Source organism: Chelonia mydas, chromosome 3 (genome assembly GCF_015237465.2).
Source record: "Chelonia mydas isolate rCheMyd1 chromosome 3, rCheMyd1.pri.v2, whole genome shotgun sequence".
Taxonomy (NCBI): Eukaryota; Metazoa; Chordata; order Testudines; family Cheloniidae; genus Chelonia; species Chelonia mydas.
Genome location: NC_057851.1, coordinates 137,855,342 through 137,882,519, shown reverse-complemented (window position 1 = coordinate 137,882,519; position 27,178 = coordinate 137,855,342). Strand labels below are relative to the sequence as shown.

Below are 27,178 nucleotides of genomic sequence, written 5' to 3'. Positions count from 1 at the left end.
GATTGTGGTGATTGATGCCTAATTCCAGACTAAAATATTCTTAATTTCCTACTGCATATGACAAGGGTTAGTGCCTCCAGAATATGAGAGGTCACTAATATAGAAGTCTAACAGTCAGAGGGGATGAGGTTAAACTCTTATTTCCTTTATTTGGTTGTGGTATTGTCAAATGTCATGTTTCATTCATGCATTGTGACTTTGTGTTGTCTGTTTTATCCTGAATTTTGCAAATGGGTTATTTCTATTGATGCTATTTAGAAAAACCCATGGGCTTAATTCTGCTAGTACTCTGTGCATGAAACTCCTCTTGGAGAGAAAGATAGGTAGTTCCATATTCAGAATGCTTAGAGGATTGCCATTTCATATTAATGTGCAGAGAGTAACAATTCCATACATATTAAAATGACAGTTGTGTTATATATTCAAAGTAACAAGCATTTCTACCAACTAGATGTGGTTTTATGATGTGCCAGATGGTAACAAACAGTATTTGTATAGTTAATTGCTTTACTGCTTGCTACTTACAAAATCACGCTATCATTTCTTGACTTTGAAAGATATTTTCCCTTCTTTGTTTTCACGTTCTTTTCAATCACTACATAGCTGTATCCAGTAACACATTTTGACTGTAAATGCCTCTCCGTAGGTAATAGATTTACTATCTGAAACCAAGAAACCCGGTGGACTCAAGGTTAGAGAAGACCAGCAACAAGGCTTTTATGTGGATGGTTTGAAACTGGTGCCTTGTGACAGCTACGCACAAATTGAGAGGTTAATGGAACAAGGAACTAAAATAAGAACCACAGCTTCAACCAGCATGAATGCTACCAGCAGCCGATCTCACATGGTCATTACCATCCAATTCAAACAGGTTCAGTATGAGGAAGCCCTATTTCCACTATTCAGAATATTTGTTTCACAAGATTAAAATTCTTATTTAACTAATTCTGCAAGAAAGGTTAAATTCACAAGGTAAATTCTCCTAAGTTCATTGCAGACACAAATTCAAAGCCCCTTCATTTTCCTTATATGCGTTGACCACATTTCCTAGTATGTTACAGTAGGTGATCTTTTAATAGAATCTTAAAGCAGTGGCTCTCAACCTTTCCAGATGACTGTACCGCTTTCAGGAGTCTGATTTGTCTTGTGTACCTCCAATTTTCACCTCACTTAAAAACTACTTGCTTACAGAATCAGACATAAAAATACAAAAGTGTCACAGCACACAGTTTCTGAAAAATGGCATACTTTCTCATTTTACCATATAATTATAAAATAAATCTATTGGAATATAGATATTGTACTTACATTTCAGTGTCTATATTGTTCTAGGTACTATACAGGTCGTATGAAATTTTAATTTGTACTGACTTCACTAGTGCTTTTTATGTAGCCTGTTGTAAAACTGGGCAAATATCTAGGTAAGTTGATGTACACCCTGAAAGGCGTCTGTGTACCCTCAGGGGTATATGTACCCATGGTTGAGAACCACTGTCTTAAACTGTTTGGGGGTTCACTTACGTTAGATAATAGCATAGAGAGTACACTTATAAAGTTTGTGGACGATACCAAGCTGGGAAGGGTAGCAGGTGCTTTGGAGAATAGGATTAAAATTCAAAATGATCTGGACAAACTGGAGAAATGGTCTGAAGTAAATAGGATGAAATTCAATAAGGACAAATGCAAAGTACTCCACTTAGGAAGGAACAATCAGTTGCACGCATACAAAATGGGAAATGACTGCCTCGGAAGGAGTACTGCGAAAAGGGATCTGGGGGTTATAGTGGATCACAAGATAAAAATAAAAGGAGTACTTGTGGCACCTTAGAGACTAACCAATTTATTTGAGCATAAGCTTTCATGAGCTACACCAGATGCATTCCGATGACATGAGCTGTAGCTCACGAAAGCTTATGCTCAAATAAATTGGTTAGTCTCTAAGGTGCCACAAGTACTCCTTTTCTTTTTGGGAATACAGACTAACACGGCTGCTACTCTGAAACCTGTCAAGATAAAAAAGTCAGCAGTGTAACGCTGTTCCAAAAAAAGCAAATATCATTCTGGGATGTATTAGCAGGAGTGTTGCAAGACACGAGAAGTAATTATTCTGCTCTACTCGGCGCTGATTAGGCTTCAACTGGAGTATTGTGTCCAGTTCTGGGAGCCACATTTCAGGAAAGGATGTGGACAAATTGGAGAGAGTCCAGAGAAGAGCAACAAAAATTATTAAAGGTCTAGAAAACGTGACCTATGAGGAAAGATTGAAAAAATTGCATTTGTTTAGTCTGGAAAAGAGGAGACTGAGGGAGGACACAAGTTTTCAAGTACATAAAAGGTGGTTACAAGGAGGAGGGAGAAAAATTGTTGTTCTTAACCTCTTTGGATAGGATAAGAAGCAATGGGCTTAAATTGAAGCAAGGGAGGTTTAGGTTGGACATTAGGAAAAACTTCCTAACTGTCCGGGTGATTAAGCACAGGAATTAGTTGCCTTGGGAGGCTGTGGAATCTCCATCATTGGAGATTTTTAAGAGCAGGTTAGACAAACACTTGTCAGGAATGGTCTAGATAATACTTAGTCCTGCCATGGGTGCAGGGGACTGGACTAGATGACCTCTCAAGGTCCCTTCCAGTACTATCATTCTGTGATTTGGAAATAATTTGTAATTGCTGTAGTTCTCACTGCTGTGATCATCCTTACACAGAGCTGTATGTGATAACAGGCCTGTCACTATCAAGCTGGTTGCAGGGAGTTCCTCCTTACATGGCCTCAGATGCAGATGGAGCTATAGGAGTGCAGGCATCGGATTGCAAAAGTGATGCTGCTGTCACAAATGGCTTATTGCAAGGATAAGCTCCACTTGTGCCAGCCATGGCATTCTTTGTCCACATATGCACGGATGAAACTACAACTGTGTCTGGCCGTCATTTGCTGGAATTGCAACAAATTCCCAATGCAGGCAAGGCCAAGATTATTGTAACCTCCTTTAGGTGTCCGTTGTTCCAGTGTGTCTGAGTATGGTATTTGTGTTGCTGGACAAGTCTTGCTTTGACCTGTCTTTTAGCAAGTACTATTTCAAAGGCTTCTTTGAACTTCTATATACTCTCCTTCTCTGTACACGGTGGTTTGCTCCCCTGCTGATGCTGGTCCATTGGTATGGATGTAACTCTTTGTATCACAGCTGAATTTATCTTCCTACCCCCATCCCTTCTTAAGTGTCTTGCTTAATTTTTACACAAAAGTTCACTCTCCTTGATCCATAATGTTACTTTCCATATTTTCAATGATTCTCTGCTTCTTAATGCCAGTACATAATCACAATATATTTACTCAGACTATCCACAGAGATTTTAGGTTGCCATACCCTGCTGTGATTTTAAGGATATGGCCTAATACCTCATTTTCCTTTCACTGATGGAATTTCTTTCAGATTTTTCTAGATGAAGATATCACCAAGCAGTCCATTATAAATCTGGTGGACTTGGCAGGAAGTGAAAGGCAAAAGTCTTCAGGCTCTGAAGGGGACAGACTGAGAGAAGGGACACGTGTAAATCTGAGTTTAACCACCTTGGGAAACGTCATCAGGTACAACAGGGACCTTTCTGCAAGTGGCACATAAACAGTGTTTGTTTGTTCAAAAGGTAGGAATGGCAGCCTTCCCTCAGTTTGTATCTTCTACCTAGGAAGCTTAACATAATTCTTTGCACTTCCACAGTGCATACCATAGAGCAATCTGGAAACCCTTTATAAACATTAATAAATTAAGCTTCACAACATCCCTGAGAGGTAAGTAATTTTATCTCCATTTAAAAAGTGGAGAAACTGAAGCACAGAATATACATTGACTTGCCTATGAGCTCAGCGTCTGGGTCAGATCTGGGGAGAGAAATCATGATGCGCTGCCTCACTTGGTGGTTAGTCAGAATTTTTTAAAGCAACCAGTAGTTTTGCGTGTCTCAATTTTCAGGCACGCAACTTGAGACACCTTTTAAAATGCCCTGATTTTCTGAGGGTGGTTGCTTAGCACCTTTTAAATAAATCAGGTGCTTTTAATTCAAATGGAGGCATCCCAAGTTACTAGTTTTGAAAATCTTGACCATTATTTTTATACATTAGCTAACGTATGATGTATAATTATGGTACCACGAGCTAATATAGTGAAGCGTCTACACAGGTACAGCTAGTGAAAGCATTTCTCCTTGTTCTTTGGTTAGATTTATAGTCAAGAGTATTGTTTAACCCTTTACTCACTCAATCATTTTTCCCTTAGTGCTCTGGCTGAGGTGGCTATGGGGAAGAAAGTGTTACACATCCCATACAGAGACTCTGTTCTAACAAAACTCCTGCAATCGGCTCTTGGGGGGAACAGCAGGACTATCATGGTAAAGTTGACTGACTTGCTCAGAAATTGGGTTCTGGTATTTTTTTATTAAAATAGGAGCACAGTGGGCTAGATTCCCAAAGGAACTTAGGTGTGACAATGCTCAGCATCATCATGCCTAACTTCTAGGCACTTAGAAAATCACTGGGATTCACAAAAGCCTGGGTTAGGCACCTCAGCTCCCTATAGGATGAACAGGGGGAGAGAAGTGTGACAGATTTCTGTTACCAATCTGCCTGAGGTGTCAGGTGATCAGGCTTAGGCCACAGGATCATTAAGGGAGGAGATGACGCAACACACCAAGTGTCTATGTTTTAAAGCTTTATTGATAAAATAATAAAATAACGGAGCGTGATGGGTACTCCCCATGTCACTCAGAGGAAGGAAGAAAGCATTAGTTCCCGAAGCCCTAACCCACTTTCATACTCACACCCACACTACCCGAGGCTGGGCCAGGCCTGGGTGTAACGTAAAAAGAAGAGGGAGAGAGGTAGACAGGAGTTCTGTCCTGTGCGCACAGGTCGTCCAGGGTCCGCTGCCAATCTCTAAATTGTTCCAGCTCTCAGGAGGGTTTTAAGTCCTGGGCTCCTTTGTGGGTGTTCCCGTCTGCGACCTCTGTTCCTGGTGCTCTTTGTGCCAGTCCAAACCAGCCTTCCGTGGCTTCTTCACCTTTCCCAAAACACACCGGTTTCAGGGTTGTGAGACAGTTCTGTTTGTTCCCTGATGGACTTCGCCATCTCGCTCCTTTTCGAGGGCCCTGCATTTCACTCAACAACTCTCCTTTCTCGTGGCTGGTTGCGGGGGCTGGCCTTGGGCTGGAGTCAGTTTCTTATCTTTGGGTTTAGCTGGAACACCAAGTTAACCTGTTCTTTTCTTCTTTCCTGCCCCTTCCCGGCCTTTTACAACCTGCAAAAGAACCTTTCAGTCCGCATTCATACCTTTAACCCTTTCCTACATTCTTTCCACTACCTACAAAAGCATTAGCAGCATATGAGGCTAGCGTCTACCCAGCCCCCAACCCCCCCCCGGGGGGGCAACTATATTGTGACAGAAGCGCCTCAAGAGTTGGATTCACAAAAGCTAGAATGGCTAGCTTAGATGAGGCACCAATCAGAGATGCCAAGGCGAAGGGTCTGTCCTAAGCCCCACCGCTCTCTTGGAGATAGGTGACTAAGTCCAGGCTGGAGGGAGCCCCCTCTCTCTGCTTCAGATTCTCAGCTGCAAACCCTCTCTTGGCGTTAGGTGCTTATGCTTTTTTAGCAAGAAGTCTGGGCATGGAGGACAGGGAAGGAGGAAGCACTTGCTCATATCTTTTAGCACAATGGTTATGGTACTCACCTGGCATGTGGGAGACCCCAGTTCAAGTACCCCCTCCACCTGAAGGAGAGAAGGAATTTGAACAGGGATCTGCTACCTCTTAGGTGAGTGCTCTAACCACTGGGCTATGGGTTATTCTGATGTGGGGCTCTCTGTCTCCTCTTGAAGCAGTTCCACTTTGGATAAATAATTTTAAAAGCCATTGGATGAGGGGGCCTGGATCCTTGGGTCCTCCCCCTTCCAGGTGAGGGCTCTAACCACCAGGCTACAGTGTCATCCTCATGCTTGCTTGCTCGCTCACTTTCTGTTCCAATGACCAAGTGTGGCAATTCTGAGAACACCCTCCCTTATGTGCACTGTCAGATTCAAGGCCATGTTCTTTTGACCCTGCTTCCCTCAAGAAGTGTGCCTGTACAGTAATATCTATAACCATTCCTTTTTAAGTCTGTCTTTGCTTTTATAACATAAAAATAAAGTAAACAATCAAGCTTATTATCTATACTTCAAGTTAAAGGCTTTTTTAATAGGACCCTTTTCTTAGTCAGTATTTGAGTCATTTGAAAATTACATTTAAAAATGTACCTGCATCCTGCACATACCTACCTTTTGCACACACAAAGGGTTTGTGCACAAATCAAGGTTTGCTAGCACGTGGAATTTGCATGAGTGCACAAAAGTGCATGCACATTTTTGTATATGGCCTTTTGAAAACTGGTGTCTACTATTTTCTTTGGAGCCCACTGTTGATCATCCATGCCGTGGGCCAGATTTTGCCATCCTAAATAAAGCAGAACTCCCCTTGATTCTGTCATTGCCTCCAACTGACTATCCATTTCTACAGTGCTGTTAAGTGAGGGTAGCAAGAAAATGAATCAGAAGGGGCTGGTGTGCATGCATGAAAATGCTGACGTCTAAATTTTCATAACTTTTAAATTATTGAGCCAGTTTTCTTCAAACTTGAGTCTTCCATTCCTCGGTGGAGTGTGAAACAAACCAAAGGCCATATTCTCCACATCTTGATCACACGAGTAGTCCCTTTGAAGTCTTGGAACTATTTGCTTGAGTAAGGACTACCAGTGTAAATAAGGGTATTCAGGATCTAGGCCCACATGACTAATTTTGTACAAACTAGGTTAATCTGTTTAAAATCTCTCTCTTCATTTTCCTTGCACGACCTCTAAAGATGGTGGTGGTTCTTCATCATCATCATAATTTCTGTATTACAAAAAGTGACTTGCTGTCTTAGTGACACTAAGGACTCTCTTTATGTTTAAGGGGCTAACCAATGGATTTGTCCTTTGTAAACCACCTCTGATCTGTAATATCTTTGGTGATTGTAAAACCAATAAACAGAACTCAAACAGGGAATTTAAATTGTACTAACACTTTTTGTATGTATTCACAGATTGCAGCTGTAAGTCCAGCAGACATCTGCTATGAAGAGACTTTGTCAACATTACGATATGCTGAGAGGTATAGTTTTGTGGTTTTTCAGGAACTGTAAAATTGTTTGCATTTCTGCTGTGGGTCCAAGATGCAGCCAGACACCTAGGCAAAATAACAAGAGACTGCAGTGTTTTTAAACTGTTTTTAAAGTGTATGAAACTTGAATAAACAAAAGCAGTGGATTGAAGTAGTAGATTAGGAGCTCATCCTTAGACATTAAGAGTGAGGTTTCTGATCACTAAATTATATGGAGGGTGGTGGTTATATATTGTCCTGGGAACCTTGGACCTCCAACATATGTCTCTTATTCCACTCCAGCTTACTTCTCTATCTTCCTCACCCTCCTAATCATCTTCTAACCCCAATTATGACTCTTCGAAGAGGTTTCCTTGCTCTCCCAAGACATCCTCACTCACTCTCTACCTTTCCTCAGTATCCAGTCTTTCAGCATAGGTCTGCTGTGGGCTCTGTACCAGGAAGTCCCCATTTCTCAGTCTCTGCTGCAGCATGCACATGCTGCCTCCCCCTGATGTTTCCTGGGCTGAGAATTGGACTAGGAGCAAGCAGTGGGGCACATGTGCAACTGCTTGAGAGGATGGTGAGAGCATGTCCCTGCAAACCCAACTTCTTACGATCCTGTTCGTGTCTTCTGTGTGACTTCAGACTTAGTGCATTCTTACTTCCTGGTCTGATTTGACATCTTGTTTTTGTGGTTGTACCACTGCAACAAGACCCTACTAAAAGAGCCAGCTGGGAAAGAAGGGGATGGTTACTGTGCTGGTAGAGGGGGAAAAAAGGGCTGGGACTCCTGTTTCCAATGCAGGGGAAGACCTCGTATGCCTGCAGTACCTGAGAAAGTGCTGGTGTTTTTATTTGTAAAGTTCCAAAACTCCACTTAATATTTCTGAAAAAAATAGGAAAAAAGCATTTTTGCCTAGGAAAGCTCTTCTCCGCCTGTCAAGGCTCTATGCTGAGGCTGGCTGCATCATGGTGTAATAACTGACTGGCCTCTTTTTTTTCTTCTTTTTTCATATTTGCATATGTGAAAGAACAAAAAAGATCAAGAACAAAGCAGTGATAAATGCAAGTCCAATGGAGAAGCATATAATGGAGCTGAAAGCGGAAAATAACAAACTGTTGTCCAGACTGACTGGGCTTGGAAACTCTGGGAAAACAGTAGCAGATGAAACCAGTATGTATTACAAAGTTAATCGTGCTAAAGGAACTACAAGTACCAGATGCATCCGTTTTTCTCAAAATGGCATCTGGAACCCTTTCTAGTGGCCCATGGCATTAACAGCAAAGGGGGACTGGTAGAGTTGAAAGGAGGGATAGGTTCATGAGACATTCTGTCTTCTGAACTGGACAAAAGAGAAAGTTGGAGACCCTCTAAGGAACAAGGTAAAGCTATCGTGCATATGTAGTTTTACAGATGGTCACGTAATATTACTAAAAATATTTAACACTGGCATAGCATGTCTCATCAGCTGCTGTCAAAGCACTTTACAAAACATTAAACCCATTATTGCCGACCTCAAGCGTTCAAAAACCATGAGTCAAGCCCTATAAAAATCATAAGATTGGCTTAAAAATCATGAGACTTTTTACTGAAATAGTAAAGTGTATACTCTTTTTACTTGCTTCCAGTTTCTGCACCTTCAGGGTATACCCAGTTCTTGTTTTCAGATTTTTCTCCACAACCATAAGGGCTAAAACTGTTTAAAAATATAAAAGCTGAGATTTTCATGTAATCACATGATTCCAGTAGTTGGGGTTTAAAAAAAAAATCACATACACACACCTCCCCCAAATGTAACAAGACTAGCATAAACTCATGAGGGTTGGCAGCAGTAATCTTCACATCATGCTTGTGAGGCAGGCAGGTACCATCTCTATTTTACAGATGGGAGTCAGTCAGTCACAGAGAGGTTATCTGACACATCCAAGAAGAGTAGAAAGACCATTCCAAGGACACTTCTGAATTTAGATCTTTTTCTTTTCCTTTAGCAGAGGATTGCCAAGAGTCCAGCTTGCTTTCTAAACTTTGCATCTGAAAGTTGCTGCATTAACAGAGGGAGCTAATGGAGCTCCTGTATTTCTATCTGTAAATTCTGAGATGCTATATTATGATTTAATCACTTTATAGTGGTTATTCAGACATTATCAAAACAGGTACTTCTTTTGGAAGTGAAAAATTAATAAATGAAGATTAAATTCACAGGGGTTTTGTGCCTTTGTATGTACACACATCCTAGCTGAAATTTCCTCCCTCTCTCCCCTTCCAGAAGAGCTGCAATGTTTGCTGGCTGAAAATGAACTGCGGATTCAGACTATTCAGCTAACATGGGAATATCGGCTGGAAGAAGCTCGGAAGGAATGGGAACAGCAGTATGCTGCAATTACTCAGGTAAGCTTTTTCTTTAAAGGGCAGTGCGAATTATAGACTTACTATAGTTCCTTTCTAGTCTTCCTTTGGCTATCATGTCTGTCCACACTTGGCTTGCTTTAAAAGATACAGTACTTTTGAAGTTTTTTTTTCTTCTAAATAGCATTGCCTCGTCTTGTGCCTTTAAGTTTGGATAAATTGCAAAAGCACGCCACTTAAACTGTGTTATATAATAATCAGTTATAACATCTTTTGTTTATAGCCATTATTGTTCCATTTAATCTGAGTATGAGGAGGAGGAGTGGTTACTTTTGGAAACACAGCATTTGTATATAAAGAAAATTAAGTTATGTACAAAACTTACAAGACCCAGGCCTGTATCACTTCCAAGCACTGAGGGATAGAACTAAAGATTTCCCCTTTAAATGAAATATGAGTTAACTAACTTTAAAAAACATTTACCATGTTTTCTGACGTATTCTTTCAAATAATATAACTTTTTTAACTGGAGTGTTAAAAGTAGCCATTCTTAATACAAATTTTTTCTAGACTTTTTTTCCCAAATGAAAAAAGCTTTGGCATGTATTTAAAAATACCATCTTACCTTTGAATTAAGGGAAGGAGAGGGGATAGGAAGATTCATGTTATGGCGAGTTTTATAAATTAGCCCCTCCCAATTTATTGTCTCTTGTGTCTTATCTCTTCATTCCTGTCATCTGCAATCTGCTGATGAAGTCTGCCTCCATCAATCATGTGCCTTCTTCTTCCCAAATCGCCTTTGTGTTTTGTTCCAAGACATCCTTTGTTTTGAATGATCTCCCTGAATTAGTCAGCAAAGCCACTACCATTTCCTCCTTTGAATCCCGCCTCAAGACCCCTTTCTACTATGACACACACGGTAACTGCCAACTGATAATGGCTACATGGATGGCCAGTTTGGATACATGATATTTATTTATATTTTATAGTGTATTTTTAAAAGTTTGCTCACAATTATCTAGCTGTCTGCATAATTAGCCTACATCAGTGTATCTTATTACTGTTTCATGCATCCTCCCCTGTTCTTTCTGATTCACTGTTACACCCACTTTTTGTGTCCAGTCTTAAATTAGACTGTAAGGTCTTAGGAGGAGGGACGATCTTTGACAGGATGTTTGTACAGTGCTTCTCCCTGTGGGACTCTGATCCTGACTGAGCCCTCTGGATGCTACTGCAATACAAACAATGAATAATAATAAATATTATGCCTATGCCACTTAACAGATAGTAGGCCAGAGGAAAATTCCTAAAGAGTGCCCTCGTTTTGAGCCTATATTTTATTTCATGATATAAAACAGCACCACCAATAACAGAGTGTGAGCTAATATAATCCATGAGTATAATATGTAAAAACAACTGTCTGCATCTTTCTAAAACTTATTAAAGCTGAAGTGAGGCTAGTAATAACCTAAACAACATGAATTGTAATTGAATCATTAATCAAACTAACCATTTTTCTACCCACTTTTATAGTTCCACCTTTGTAGCATCTGGGCATTTTTTGAAAAAACAATTTGATTGTGTTTTGGGAAATGTTTGTGTGACAATTTATTATCTATTGTTTAGTCTTGTGAATGTTTGGTATTTAGATATTTTTCAGGATGTCCTTGAACAGCCAGTGTTTATGATCTCCTTAACAAAAGAGGAAAAAAGTAATCCTCCATGTATATTATCAGCTGTCATTTGGTGCTTTCCAACATGTCACCCTAAAATAATGTGAATCTGAACTCTTTATCAGGAGAGACGGATGATGGAGACATTCCCATATCTCTTGAATATCAATGAAGACCCTCAGCTCTCGGGGGTTCTCAAGCACTTCATTCAGGACGGTACTCTATTGTATTTGCTTCATATTCTAGCATTAAGAGCTGCACGAATTTACATAGCTCGTAGGAATGCTTCTTTCTGTACCTTATAATTCATCATAACAGAAATGCTGTTGTGCTAATATATGCTCAAGTATTGTGTTGCTCAGCCACACATACATGTAATGAGATTGTCATGTTTTTTCAGTGTCTAACCTTGTCTAAGCTGTTTTTTTCCACTGTCAAACGTGCTCCTTTTGTTTGTTAATGTGGCAAAGCTCACTTAAAAGGATTCAAATTAGAGGAATGTTTTCGGGTATTAAAATACAATATAAACCTAACCTGTGAAAGTAATCATCTCAGACTTGCTGGGTGTCAGTCACTAATAGCTGGAAATATGCCCGTCACTTTGCAAGTTAATTTATTGATATCTGATCCAGCTTCCACCATTTGTCACCTGACTCCATCTGATTCTTTTCCTTTGCCTACAAAATGCTGGTTCTTCCGCGAGCAACATTTTCTTTTCATGACTGCAAGGAGCTGCAGTTTGGAGGGCTGGCTCAACTAATGAGGATCAGGCAGCTCACAGACCAATTAGGCATTGTGCACATGGCATTTAGTCCACAGGACTAAATATCCTCCGTGTCAGGAATAGCTCCATTTCTAAATGCTATAAAATGCCTCCATAATTATTTGTGGGTGCAAAATCAGAAGCCAAGTGTGGAACCTTTTATATAAATCAGGACCCAGAATACATTAAAAGCATTAAAAATATATTTATTATTCAGATAATAGCAATAACATGACAGGTCTCTCAGTCAAGCACAACTCATCAGATTCACATAGGAGAAAAAAGTTGAAATGCAATTATTTTAAGTGGTGAGTGTAACTATTGTTACCCAGAGCACATCACTTATGCCAAAAACTTAATTCTTTCAGGTTCATGTGATGTTGGTCAGTCAGCCTCAAATGCAATAACCCTTAAAGGTTTAGGGTAAGTATATATACATTAGTAAGAAACAAGACACAATAGCCTGTGTCTTTTTTAACCAGAGGAATGTATGTTATATTGTGTATATATGAGCTGTGAGAACTTGGCTATTGTACCATGAACCCTTTTTATGAAGAATGGAGGAAAAATAGGCTGGGGGAAACTCATTGAGTGTATTATGTATTGTTTCTGAAAAATGCCCTTTTCAAAACTGTAACAAGTGTTAAGTTAAATTTCAATATTTAATTCAAAGTTCAGCTATTGAATTGTCATAAAGCTAAAAACCTATACAACAACTTCAAAAATACTGATTTATTCTTAATTTGGGGAGTTTAGTCCTGATGAGCTAGAGAGACAAGGTGCACGAGGTAATGTCTTTTATTGGACCGACTTCTGTTGGTGAGTGAGACAAGCTTTTGAGCCACTTAGAGCTCATGTTTTCAAGGCCATCAACCGCTCCAAAACCAGTTACCTCAGTGGCTGCATCATAACCCACCAAGGTAGCTGCATGCTTTTGAGACAGTGCAGCTCACAAAACACACGACAAAACATGAGAGTGAGAGACAAACTTTGTGTTTTTGTTTTTTTTTTAAAGTCCGTTAGACCTGATCTGAACAGGCTTCGATGAGGCAGCATGTAAAATGCCAGCAGCGCATCTACATTATACTTCCACCATTGCTAACGCCAATAGAGTTGAACTGATTTTAGCAACTGTGACATAGAATCATAGAATATCAGGGTTGGAAGGGACCTCAGGAGGTCATCTAGTCCAACCCCCTGCTCAAAGCAGGACCGATCCCCAATTAAATCATGTTACATGTTACACAGGGCCTTAGCTCATGAGTTCTTCAGGGTATTTATTTATTTGGATTTAAATAGATACACAGTAAGGCTTATCCCAGATTCTGGGTTCCTTGCCATCAAATAAAAACACACAACAAACATCATTACAGATCTACAACTGCAGCACGTTCTCCCCTGTACAGATAGCCACCCAGCAGCAAATCGCATCACAAACCGAATCAGTATCTCCTCACCCAAATTCCTGAAAGAAACCCCACCACCAGCCAGATCAGCCCTTGCCAAATGCCTGCTCAACAGTAATAGGCTTTGCAGAATGCATTGAAGGTCTACAAATTTATGCTATTCTGGACCAAGTTAAGGGAGTTGAATCCCAAAGTCATGCGGCCCTCGCAGAATGCCCTGCCAGCAGCGTCTTCTGTTCTATTCCAAGGGAGCTTCAGTTTTGGTGCCTCTGCTGATCTCAAGTGTGGTATATGTCCTGTGGAGGAGAGGCAGTTTCTCTCAGGTTGGGTGATGTGGACAGTGCCTACCTAGCACATTGCAGGAGCTACTGGAATACAAGCAAAAGTTTACTATCTTCAAAATTAGAATAAATATTTTTTTCCAGGATTTTGAGATGGGAAATGTTTACTTTTAGCTTGATTCTTAAGAGATCCATGAATTGCAAAAAGTATTTTATCTTTCAGCATTTTAGACAAGCATGCTACATTCACAAATACTGAGGGCAAAGTTACCATAACGCCACGGGAAAAGTGCAAAGTTGTTGTCAATGGTGTACCCATCACTATGAAAACTAAACTGCAGCATTTGGTAAGTTTTCCTGGAGAATGAAAGAATCAAGAATGAAGATTGCAGATCAGAAAGATTCTTAAAAATTCTAACCTGAAATCTTTTCTCTAAGTAGGGAGAACATTATAGATAATTACTGTAACTTTTAATAAATAAGTTAACTTAATAAACAGGAGTAACCATGTGTTTTTAAAAAGACAGGTACCCATTTAAAAAGAAGGTATTTTGGAGAAGAAAAGAGCTAATTCTTGTAATCCTTACTTGCCTGAGTAATCTCTGTCCGGAATATAGCACTAGTGACTTTCATGTTGAGTAAAGATTACTTGTGGGAATAAGAGTTGTAGGATTGGGACTTGAGGTATTCTAGGGACAGTACATTTTAAATGAGTACCTGCCCCTTTTAAAAATACATAGCTCCTATTTGAGTGGCTCTGCATATTCCTACTCATGGTACCGCGCCACCTTGTGGTACTTTGCAGTAAAACCCTCTTCAAGTAGTGTCCGCGAGAGCAGTGGTTCTCAACCAGGGGTCCAGGGCTCCCTGGGGGGGACCGTGAGGAGGTTTCAGGGGGTCCTCCAAGCATGGCCAGTGTTAGACTCGCTGGGGCCCAGGGCAGAAAGCCAAAGCACCCCTGCATGGGGCTGAAGTCTGGGGCCCTGAGCACTGCCACCTGGGGCTGGAGCCCAAGCCTGACTAATGTTGCTTTGGGAGGGGGGCCCTGTGGCATGGGACCACAGGCAATTGCCCTGCCCTAACGCCAGCCCTGGCTTTTATATGCAGAAAACCAGTTACTGTGGCACAGGTGGGCCGTGAAGTTTTTATAGCACTTTGCGGGGGGGCCTCAGAAAGAAAAAGGTTGAGAACCCCTGAGCGGGAGCGCTCTCACACTCCACACACCCCCCACCCCCCAGTGTCCCAACACACTGAGGGTGAGACTATGTGGGGTGGACCACCCTCTCCACCTTGGTTCCTTCCCAACTGCATGCCAGAACAGATGTGAACCCTTCCTGTCTCTTCAATGCTGGGGTCTTGTTTTCTTTTAGTTAGTGTTAGTTTACATATACTAGAACCTCAGAGTTACAAACACCTTGGGAATAGAGGTTGTTCGTAACTCTGAGCAAGACATTATGGTTCGTTCAAAAGTTTACAAGTGAACATTGACTTAATACAGCTTTGAAACTTTACTAAGTAGGAGAGAAATGCTGCTTTTAACCATCTTAATTTAAACAAAACAAGCAAAAAATCTTTCCTTACCTTGTCAAATATTTTTTAACACTTTCCCTTTATTTTTTTAGCAGTTCACTTTTAACACAATACTGTACAGTATTTGCTTTTCCTTTTGTCTCTGCTGCTGCCTGATTATGTGCTTCCAGTTCCAAATGAGAGGTGTGTGGTTGACCGGTCGATTTGTAATTCGGGTGTTCATAACTCTGAGGTTCTACTGTAGTTAGTCAGCAAGTAGTTAGGTTATTTCCTCAGTTCCAGAATATGGAGGAACTGAAGAAGCAAAAAAAAAAAAAAAGCCAGGATTTAAGAGAAATGCTTCCTGCACAGCTGTCTTCTCAGTATCATACGACCATGTGCATTATCTGAAGTGTCTGGGCCATCTGCGAGATCTTCACCTCCAGAATCCACAAGGACAGGGAGGCTCGTCTGCAGCTCCTTCTGCTGAAGGAAGCCCTCGGGGCTAGACCTTCTGGACCCATTCAGTCATCTGTTCCAAGGTCGAAAAAGCAGCCTCAGCTCCAGTGGCCTCCAGGTTCTAGCTTACTGCAGGGTTCCATGAAGCTGCAGCCCCTATGAGGACCAGACTCTGTTTCTGCCGCTCCCTCAGTCAAGCCCACAAGGTGAGATACGTCCAAGCCAAGGGCAGCGTGGTCAGATTCTTCCTTTTCCAGAAAACAAGTCAGGGATCAGTTCAGCCATCATTGTCTGTTCTGTACCTCTGCAGCTGCAGGACCAGGGGTTGGTTCCAAATGCCTCTTCTGGATCCCAGAAGATGGATATAAGCAGTGCCTCTGAACAAGGGCTGCTAGCACCTTCAACCTCAGATGCTGCAGTATCAACGAAAAAGAAGCATAGGAGCAAGACGGCCAATGTTAACAATGCCAGTTCCCATGCATCAGAACTCTTGCACCTGTCTAATTTGGCTAGGGCCGCTATGGATCCTAACAGGAGACCTATAGTTTCAATAATGAAGGAGATGAGTCCATGTGTATCTTCAGATCTGATGATTGAACCTTCAGACCTGTTGTTGTTTCCTGATCCAACTTCTGTTCCGGTCCCAGCTACCTCCTTGGTTCCAGAGTGTTCTGTCATTATGGCAGCTTGGGCTGCGAGAAGACCGGTTTCTCGGAATGAAGCAATGCCTATTAAAGATTCAAAGTTGCCCCAGACAGAGTAAGGTTCTTCCTGGGTCTCATGGGGTTTATGGCAGCCAGAACATATGTGACTCCGTTTGCCCATCTGACAATGAGACCTATGCCCCACTAGATGTCCCAGGTCTACAGTCCAAGTTGGGACAGTCTCTTTAGCTGTTGAATACCAGGCCTCAGAATATCATAGCCTCTCTAGACGGGTGGTCAAGTAGGATGAACATGCTCATGGGTGTGCAGTTCAGTGTCCATCCTGGACAGTGACTTTGGAAGTGTCAGTCAATGGTTGAGTGGGGGGGATACTCGTGAAAGAACGTTGCTTATCAATGTACTGGAATAATGTAGTTGCAGATTGTCTCAGCAGGAGCAGCTCCCAGATGCATGAATGATCCCTGAAGGATCAGCTGGTTCATACTGTTCTTTCCAGATGAGATCAACCAATGATGGACTTGTTTGTGACAAGGTTCAATGGAAAAATGTGCTATTTCTGTTGCAGAGCAAGCAGGCACAATCTGTCTCTGTCAAATAGAATCACAGACTTTAAGGTCAGAAGGGACCATTATGATCATCTAGTCTGACCTCCTGCACAACGCAGGCCACAGAATCTCCCCCACCCACTCCTGTAACAAACCCCTAACTATGTCTGAGCTATTGAAGTCCTCAAATTGTGGTTTAAAGACTTTCCTACTACAGTGAGGGCAGGTTTTAATGTACGCCTTTTCCTTCGATACAAAAGGGGATAAGGAAGATACGTAAGGACAGAGCAAGGATGATGCCCATTGCCCAAGCTTGGCCTTGTTAACCGTGGTTCACAAATCTCCTTCAGCTGTCTGGTGGAATCTTTCACACGCTTCTTTCTGTCTCCAGATCTTCTGTCCCAGGAAGGGGGCAGCATCTTTCACCAGTGCCTGCAGACCCTTCACCTGACAGTATGGATGATCTGACTGTAACTCTGTCTGCACTTGAGCAGTCATGTTCAGTCAACATCGATGTGTCAAACCAACATGATATCCTTCTTTGACAAGGCAACAAGCATTGTGGATGGGGGGAAGCAGTAAAAGAAATATATATCTTGACTCTAGTAAGAGTTTTGATATTCTCTCTCCTGACCTTCTCATAAACAGACTAGAGAAATATAGCCTAAATCAACAGTTCTCAACCCACGGGCTGAGTGCAGCCCAATTAGCACATGGCTGGGCCGCAGCTGTGTGCTAAAGGCCGCAGGCCACGCAGATCCAGGTTACTGGCTGCCTGACCACTCAGCACCACAGAATCTGGGCTGCCCGTCCCGGCAGGGCACGGGACGGTGGGGTCAGGATCACCAGCCGGCCCTGCGTGATGGGGTTCAGCAGGGTATGGGGCTGCCAACCCCATGTGGTGGGGTTTGGCGGGGTCCGGAGCTGCCGGGTCCAGTGTCGGGGCTGCCGCTGGGCCCCACACAGTGGTGTCCAGGGTCCCTGCTGCCAGCCCACCCAACTTGGAGCTCCACTCCTGGTCTCACTTTGCGGAGGGGGTCTCTGTGTGGGAGGCGCTGGGCATAGGGGTTTGTGGGGGGGATTCTGTGGGGAGCGCACTGTGGTTCTCAACCTGTGGCATGCAGCCCACAATGATAAATAGGTTGAGAACCACTGGCTTAGATGAACTTACTGTAAGGTTGGTACACAACTGGTTGGAAAACCATACTCTGAGTAAAAAGAAAAGGAGTACTTGTGGCACCTTAGAGAGATGTCTTCTGCAGTTTCCACAGTATGCATCCGATGAAGTGAGCTGTAGCTCACGAAAGCTTATGCTCAAATAAATTGGTTAGTCTCTAAGGTGCCACAAGTACTCCTTTTCTTTTGCGAATACAGACTAACACGGCTGTTACTCTGATACTCTGAGTAGTTATAAGTGGTTCAGTCAGGCTGGAAGGGCATATTGAGCAGGGTCCCACAGGTATCTGTCCTGGGTCCAGTTCTATTCAATATCTTCATAAATGATTTGGATAATGGCATAGAGAGTATACTTATCATAGAATCATAGAATATCAGGGTTGGAAGGGACCCCAGAAGGTCATCTAGTCCAACCCCCTGCTCGAAGCAGGACCAATTCCCAGTTAAATCATCCCACCCAGGGCTTTGTCAAGCCTGACCTTAAAAACTTCTAAGGAAGGAGATTCTACCACCTCCCTAGGTAACGCATTCCAGTGTTTCACCACCCTCTTAGTGAAAAAGTTTTTCCTAATATCCAATCTAAACCTCCCCCATTGCAACTTGAGACCATTACTCCTCGTTCTGTCATCTGCTACCATTGAGAACAGTCTAGAGCCATCCTCTTTGGAACCCCCTTTCAGGTAGTTGAAAGCAGCTATCAAATCCCCCCTCATTCTTCTCTTCTGCAGACTAAACAATCCCAGCTCCCTCAGCCTCTCCTCATAAGTCATGTGCTCTAGACCCCTAATCATTTTTGTTGCCCTTCACTGGACTCTCTCCAATTTATCCACATCCTTCTTGTAGTGTGGGGCCCAAAACTGGACACAGTACTCCAGATGAGGCCTCACCAGTGTCGAATAGAGGGGAACGATCACGTCCCTCGATCTGCTCGCTATGCCCCTACTTATACATCCCAAAATGCCATTGGCCTTCTTGGCAACAAGGGCACACTGCTGACTCATATCCAGCTTCTCGTCCACTGTCACCCCTAGGTCCTTTTCCGCAGAACTGCTGCCTAGCCATTCGGTCCCTAGTCTGTAGCGGTGCATTGGATTCTTCCATCCTAAGTGCAGGACCCTGCACTTATCCTTATTGAACCTCATCAGATTTCTTTTGGCCCAATCCTCCAATTTGTCTAGGTCCTTCTGTATCCTATCCCTCCCCTCCAGCGTATCTACCACTCCTCCCAGTTTAGTATCATCCGCAAATTTGCTGAGAGTGCAATCCACACCATCCTCCAGATCATTTATGAAGATATTGAACAAAACCGGCCCCAGGACCGACCCCTGGGGCACTCCACTTGACACCGGCTGCCAACTAGACATGGAGCCATTGATCACTACCCGTTGAGCCCGACAATCTAGCCAGCTTTCTACCCACCTTATAGTGCATTCATCCAGCCCATACTTCCTTAACTTGCTGACAAGAATACTGTGGGAGACCGTGTCAAAAGCTTTACTAAAGTCAAGAAACAATACATCCACTGCTTTCCCTTCATCCACAGAACCAGTAATCTCATCATAAAAGGCGATTAGATTAGTCAGGCATGACCTTCCCTTGGTGAATCCATGCTGACTGTTCCTGATCACTTTCCTCTCATGTAAGTGCTTCAGGATTGATTCTTTGAGGACCTGCTCCATGATTTTTCCAGGGACTGAGGTGAGGCTGACTGGCCTGTAGTTCCCAGGATCCTCCTTCTTCCCTTTTTTAAAGATTGGCACTACATTAGCCTTTTTCCAGTCATCCGGGACTTCCCCCGTTCGCCACGAGTTTTCAAAGATAATGGCCAAGGGCTCTGCAATCACAGCCGCCAATTCCTTCAGCACTCTCGGATGCAACTCGTCCGGCCCCATGGACTTGTGCACGTCCAGCTTTTCTAAATAGTCCCTAACCACCTCTATCTCCACAGACGGCTGGCCATCTCTTCCCCATTTTGTGATGCCCAGCGCAGCAGTCTGGGAGCTGACCTTGTTAGTGAAAACAGAGGCAAAAAAAGCATTGAGTACATTAGCTTTTTCCACATCCTCTGTCACTAGGTTGCCTCCCTCATTCAGTAAGGGGCCCACACTTTCCTTGGCTTTCTTCTTGTTGCCAACATACCTGAAGAAACCCTTCTTGTTACTCTTGACATCTCTTGCTAGCTGCAGCTCCAGGTGCGATTTGGCCCTCCTGATATCTTTCCTACAAACTTATAATGTTTGTGGACGATACTAAGATGGGAGAGGGTTGCAAGTGCTTTGGAGGACAGGATTCGAATTCAAAATGACCGTGACAAACTGGAGAAATGGTCTGAATTAAATGGGATGAAATTCAGTAAGGACAAATGTGAAGTACTACCCTTAGGATGGAATAATCACTTGCACGAATACAAAATGGGAAATGACTGTCTAGAAATATGCATAACCACTCAGAAAGAAATGAAAGTTCTTACCTGTAACCAGAATTCTTCAAAATGGCTCTGGATATTCACTTCCCACCCTCCTTCTCCTCTGTCAGAGTCCCCGTGATTGTGTATCTGGCTTTGCGGTGGAAGGAACTGAGGTGGAGAGCATGCTATGCCCCTGTATAGTCTTACCCTCAGTGCATTGGGACGCTGAGGGGAGGAGCTGGGGCATGAAAGCGCTCTAGCTGACACTGCTAGAAGAGGGTTCCGCCGCAAGGGGGCACAGTACCCATAAGTGTAACTATGCAAAGCCCATCTTGAAGAATTCCAGTTATAGGTAAGTAAACCTTCATTTACTATTGAAGCTTAAGTCAAAAGAATGTCGTTAACCTTAGTATGTTTAGTACAGACCTGAATGTTAACCACTGTTGTTTAATGGTTTAAGATGCATGTCTGACTCCTGGGGGCATTCTGCGCCAAAAAATTAAAAATTCAGCACACAATATTTTAAAGTTCTGCTAAATTCTGCAGATTTTATTTGTCAAAATAACACTACATAATTACACCAGTTTCAATTATTTTGGTAATTTATTTCAAAATACTTGTCAGCAAGTATGTCTGTAACAATACAGACGCACACAAACCCTCTAGCTCCTTCCCTTTCCCCCAAGATGTGTCTTCTATGTGCGAGCTGAGCTCTGCCAGGTCCAGCAGCCCCTAGTGGCGACCAGCAGCACTGCAGTCCATTTCTGTGGGAGAAAGGAAATTTTAAATGCACAACATTAATTTATGCAAAATTCTGCATTGCACAATGACGCAGAATTTCCCCAGAAGTAATGTCTTACTCATGGAAGCATCAAACTAGTTGTTATCTAGTTTCATTTTTACTCTGGTAAGCAATAAGTAGTAGACATGTAAAGTACTGAGCAGGAGCTTTTTTCTATTACAGAAATGCTGTAAGGCTGAAAAGTTAACCAGTTTCTCCCAACTTCTATTGCCATGTTTATTGCTGTTATGATTTCTAGAGTGCTTTGTTCAGTCACTACCCTGTTGTCATTCTTAGCTGTCCTAGGGTACTTCCTTTCCTAGCCCTTAGAATACTGGATATTCACTCTTATCTCCTTTCAGATAGCACATTTCTTCAGTCCCTTCACCTTCCTTATGGGATAGCAGCTTTCTGCATATCAGTTTGCAGATAGCAAACACATAAAGGGCTAAAAAGAGAGCACTTGAAGTGAGAAACGTCACATCCTTGAGTTTAACCAGCACCATGTACTTTAATCTTCAGGATCGTGTTATTTTGGGATCAAACAGTGCTTACCTTTATGTTGGATTTCCTGCAGAACGCACCAATGAGGACTTGGTCAGATATGATTATGATTTCTTTCAGTCAGAGCTGGCGGCAGCAGAGGGCTTCAGTGTAGATAAACTTGGTAAGCATTACTGCTTGTGTACTGAGCTAACATAGTTCTGTGAGGTGAACGGGCGTGTGAGGAGAGTACTTCTAAATCTCTTTCCTTTTTGCAGCTAGACTTAATGTGGTCCTGATGCTGCACTGTGCCTCATGGGAAAGATGAGACCCTACCAATCTCATTTTACCTACCCAAATTCTTCTATTTTGTAAATGTTTTACATTTTAGATTTTTAAAAGTTATTCTAATACACAGAGAAAGCTAATTCATTCATTAAAACAATATTTATTATGCATGTTTTGTCTCCAGTATCCATGTACATGTTTTTAAAACCTAACACCTGTAGCATTAGTGTATATTTGGGGGGTTATACTGTACTATTATGAATAAACAAAAGATGTTCTGAGTTTTTGCATAGTCTCTCAGAATAAGTTAATTGATTGCCTGTCATGTCTCCCAGAATTATCTCTCATTTCAAGTATATGTCAATTTATTACTCACCAGGATTTCCCATGTTATTTCAAAAGTCCTTGAAGTATTTATTTAAAAAAAAAAAATCAAACTTCCCCAGTAAGCAGCAATCACCAGCTTCCAAGGCCTGGTCAACACCTAAAACTTAGGTTTACCTAGCTGTCACTCAGGGCTGTGAAAAATCTCACACCCTATGGGTTATAGTTAGGTTGACCTTGCACTCACTGTAGACTAGAGTTCTGTTGACCTAGCTACCACCTCTTGGAGAGGTGGAGTACCTACATGGAAAAACCCCTTCCTTCGAGATAGGAATCAACTATGCTACATCAGCACAGCTGCAGTGCAGACATGGCATAAGAAATTAGATCAGTTTATTTTTAATAACCTAAACACCCCAGACTAAAAGTCCACACAAGATTGTTCCCTGAGAGGTCAAGATTGTCAAGTGAGCAATCCATGATGTGTGTTCTTCTATAGCTATCTTCCAGAAGGCTTTGTGTGGGCAGGAGCACCAGAAGTGGTATACCTTTCCCCTTGCTCCACTACTCCTCCTGCAATCAGCTGTACTTAGTTTTGATAAACTGTTTCAATTCTTACTGAGTTGTGTACTACTGGTACAAAACTTGATAGTAACTTTCTTATATTGTCACTGAAATGGAATTATTCCTTGCTCTTCTCCGAATAGCTCCCACCTAAAATTTGCTCTTCCTCTTCTTGCTCCCACTTTCTTATATAATTACATTTGTCTTGCAGTGCATCTAGGAGATCACACTGCAAAAGGTCTTTCCTTAAAATGAAATGTTCGTACTTTTTTTTTTTTTAAACGTAACACTTGTACTTGTTCAGTCCTGTAGCAGGGTGGCTACCCCACTCCTAAAATAGAAGGGGTTAAAAGCAACCCTGGAGAGGGCTGCGGCTGGGGATAGCTGACTGGGGAAGCAGCCGCAGCTAGGCCACGCTCCAATCAGGCCCCAGCTGGCCTGTTTAAAAAGGCTGTGAGCCAGAGGCCCAAGGAGTGGCTCCCTGCCTGACAGGGTACTGAGGGTGGTGCATGGCTGGGGAAGGAGCAGGCTGAGTGGGGGCGCTCCAGGCTGGCAACTCCCCAGGCTGTAGGGCCTCGTCCAAGCCCCATAGAGGTACTGGGGAGGCAGAGAAAAGCAGCAGGTCTGAACCCCCCCTTGCCTATGATGAGTGGACTTTACATTGCAGTCTGCTCCAGGGAGTGGGGACTTGGTGATGACTGGCAGTAGCCCAAACTGAGGCAAGGTGCGTATAGTGGGTTGGGGTTCCTCAGGAAGGGGAGACCCAGAGGCAGAGTGTGGGGGTACTGTCGGGGGGCAGAACCCCAGAGAAAGGGGCACCGGGGTCTGTGAGGGACACTGGGGGCCAGAGCTGTGCGGCCTGCAGAGGGCGCTCCATGCTTTAAAAGAGCTAATTCCCTATGACCAGCAGGAGGTGCCGCAGGGGTGAGTCCCACCCTCTTACAAGTCCCAAAGGCAAAATTTTGGTTTGTGGATATTAGAACAGAGAAATCCTGAGAAGCACTTGTAAATTTAGGAATTTACCATTCTTAAAGAAATGGCTCCCTGCAGTTTCAGTCAAATACACTGGTGTATGTGACTCCATGTGCTAAACTGTTGTCAGGTTGCTGTATGTTATTGAACAGCTGCTATGTTTCACATTTCAGGTGGCTCCATTCCAGAGAAAAGTGCAGTGATTCCATATAGTTGTAAAATTATTTGAGAGATAAGGAACTGTAGAATACAGTATATTAATTACTACTATCACTGCCTCTCTCCAAAAGATAATAAACCAAAAATATTTCTGAACAGTAACACCTATAAAATTTAGGGAAGCTGGAAAACTGTACCCAACTCCACAGCCAAATTTTGCAAATCTTCATAATGGGTTGAAGCAAAACTCCAGATCCAAACATCCATCCAGACTTCTTGTGTTTAAAATCTAAATCCGGGGTCCAGACTTTTTAGCTGTGACTAATCTCTAGCAAGCACATGAGGACCAACTGACAGGTGAATGGCCGTGCCATTGATACCATATCAAATTTTGAGTACATATTAAAATATATAAAGGTTTCTGGGGAATATCTCACCCCCCCTATAGTATTTGCCCTCCATGAGTAACCCTAGTTTAAACTCTTCCTGAAAATGGAGCGTCTTCCTCTGTTTAACATTGAATGTTGCATTTCTTAAAGGTGTTGTCAATCATAAGGATGGCAAACCAGATCCTAGTGTTCTTGCAGTATTCCACGATTATATCAAGCTAATGCCTTTGGTTGCAGAAGCAAATCAGATGAGCGAGGAGTTGAAAAAGGTAAGTAGCAGTATACACGTTTCCTCCCCAGCTCCTGCTGTAGTTTTCTTTTAAACTAATAGATTAGCCTCTGGAACACGGCAGACAAACAGTGAGAGAGTTTTTTAGCACTTTCATCCCACCAGTGTTCTGGTCTTTCCTCTTTCTCCCATCTTCCTAGCTCTCTGACAGGCAGGGGGGAGAGTTAAGCTACATTATTATTTTTTTCTCTATCAATCTCTCTGTGCAGTTGTTTTCTTGTAACTGTATTAAGTACACTCAGTACAGCCTTTTCTAATACAGTTTGCATGCAGGATATTAGAGAAAATAAAGTTTTTTGTGCTGTATAACCTGGCTAAGCAATTACTAAGGAGGGGATTAGATAACAAACTGCAAGTATTTGAGTGTAAATACCAAAACGGGAGAAGAATTGTTTAGGTTGTGTAAGGAGGTAAAGGTTAGAGTAATGACATGAAATTTAGCAAGGAAAAATTTAGACTGGATAAAAAGAATTCCACACTGCCCTCTGCTGATCCATCACTACTCAGAAGCTTCATCACAGCATGCTTGAATAAAGTAACCAGCCTGAACCTTAGTTCATTCCTCAAGTTTAGTAAAGTACCATGCTGTCTCTCCGCTCTCTCTGAAACTCTCCAATAGTCCTTCCTTATCTGTAGCAATTCACTGTTTGTCTATAGCTCTCATTAGGGTGACCAGCACCGATGGCAGCTTGGCCATGATTTTCACTGAGTAAAATCTCCCTGTCGCTGGGGGATTAAGTGCCAAAGCAGGCAAGCTTTGCATTCAGCATTGGAGTAGCCTATTAAGTTTTTTTTCTTCTTCCAACAAGTAAGGGACCTAGAAGCTCTGGAGCCTCCCTCTGGTTGTTAGAGGAGAGAGGGAAAGCTATTTTACTAGGCTTTCCATTTGAATACTAGCATCTGAGAGGGGACAAATGTTTGTACCCAAGATTAAGAGCCTGTGATGGTGCAGCTGGGGGGAGAGGGTCATCAAAAGGAAGGAACTTGAGTGAGTTGGATGACTCATTGGAAGGTCAAAACCCACTCCTACGTTAGTACCAGATTTCTTTCTAGTGGTGACAGTAACTCATGTGCTACACTCTAAAAGGTGGATCTAAAATGGCTGCCTGCAGTACACAGCAGAGTGGCAGTAAGTGAGGCTGAGGAGGTGTCTTCAACATCTGGATGAATTTCCAAAGTTGGAGATGCCACAGTTCCCCTGGGAAGGGGAACTAAACTTCCAGATGTTGTGAGTTAATCCATTGTTAGAATTTCTCTAACTTCTGTCTCCTGTAAATGTATTTGAGATATGCTACCCAATAAAACTTCTAATAGTAATCCTTTAATATATTAGCCCTTTGTGTTGCACCATATTGTGACATAGTCTCATGAAGGTTAGCTAAATCCACACTTAGATACTAATGTGCTATATTATATTCTCTTGAGAAACATTCTTTTTTCCTTTACAGGAGCTCAAGTTGGAACTGAAAGTGAAAAATCTAGCATCATCTGACTCCAGAGGTTATGATCTGCAAAAGGAAGTAATAGTAAAAGTGACTAACAAAATGACTAACCAGGTAAAGAAGCTGAGCCGTTAATCATAGTCTTGTGCTAGTAGCAGAGTTCACTGGAGAGAATCAATAAGATGCAAGCTACGCATGACATTTACTGTAATGTACGCTGCAATAAGCTCTGCTCTCCCTCTGTCACAAACAGGGAGCTTTCTCAGTCCCCCTACTGCTTTTTCTCTTATTTGTACACTTACATAACTTCTCCCACCCTTACACGGTGTCCCTGGTTCTTCTTCAAATGATTGCACATATCCATTCCGATTTAGGTGTGCAAGCACCCCGAGAACAGCTGTCGAGGTTTTTCCCCTCGTGGTATCCATAGGCTCGGCGTCGCCCCTCCCCCCCCCCACCGGTCGCACGCTCATCGCGCTGGTGTAATGGGCTCCCACTGAGCCTGCGTTCCTCAGTTCCTTCTTACCGCCTGTGCAGCTGTTGGAACTTCCCCCTTTGCTTTGAGCAAAGTGCTTTTAGTGCTTTCCGCTGTGCCTTCGTTGTAAGTAGTTTCATAGGGTAGTAGTTTAGTTAGTTCTAGGTTAGAGGCGGTCTGTCCCTCCCCCAGGACCGTGGCATGCCTCTGGCACCGGGGTTTAAACAGTGCTCTTCGTGTGGCAAGCCTGTGCCTACTAGTGCCCCTCATTTGAGTTGTCTCAAGTGTTTGGGAGAGGGTCATAGACAAGAGCGCTGCAACATCTGCCGGGAATTTAAGCCCCGTACGCAGCAAGGCTGAAAGTCCTACTTATGGAGGCAGCGCTGAGACCTGTCTCAGAGCCAAGATCAGACTGCACTGAGTACTTCGGCATCAGTGCAAAGTGCGCCGTCAGCGGCTAGGGGCTCTCGGCAACGGTCCTCCCCGCCAAGAAGCGGCACTGGGGCCACCGGGAGAAGACTCGCTCGCCGGCACCGAAGGCAGACAAGCGAGCACAGCGGGAAGAGTGAGACCTGTGCCAGGCCACTCTCCCTCCCTGGCACCGCAACAACAGCTGGCAGA

General features: G+C 42.8%; 1 protein-coding gene across 1 annotated transcript in view; it reads left to right on the top strand.

Annotated features, from left to right (window-relative positions):
* The window catches only part of LOC119565716 (kinesin-like protein KIF28P), a 64,571-nt gene that overhangs the window by 14,271 nt on the left and 23,122 nt on the right, over window positions 1-27,178 (top strand). The window contains exons 5-16 of the mRNA XM_037893546.2: window positions 647-871; window positions 3,429-3,583; window positions 4,269-4,380; window positions 7,102-7,169; window positions 8,192-8,348; window positions 9,472-9,549; window positions 11,306-11,396; window positions 12,312-12,366; window positions 13,854-13,977; window positions 21,695-21,839; window positions 24,502-24,620; window positions 26,089-26,196. Of these exons, the coding sequence (XP_037749474.1) occupies window positions 647-871; window positions 3,429-3,583; window positions 4,269-4,380; window positions 7,102-7,169; window positions 8,192-8,348; window positions 9,472-9,549; window positions 11,306-11,396; window positions 12,312-12,366; window positions 13,854-13,977; window positions 21,695-21,839; window positions 24,502-24,620; window positions 26,089-26,196 (1,437 nt within the window). The remainder of the gene's footprint in view (window positions 1-646; window positions 872-3,428; window positions 3,584-4,268; window positions 4,381-7,101; window positions 7,170-8,191; window positions 8,349-9,471; window positions 9,550-11,305; window positions 11,397-12,311; window positions 12,367-13,853; window positions 13,978-21,694; window positions 21,840-24,501; window positions 24,621-26,088; window positions 26,197-27,178) is intronic.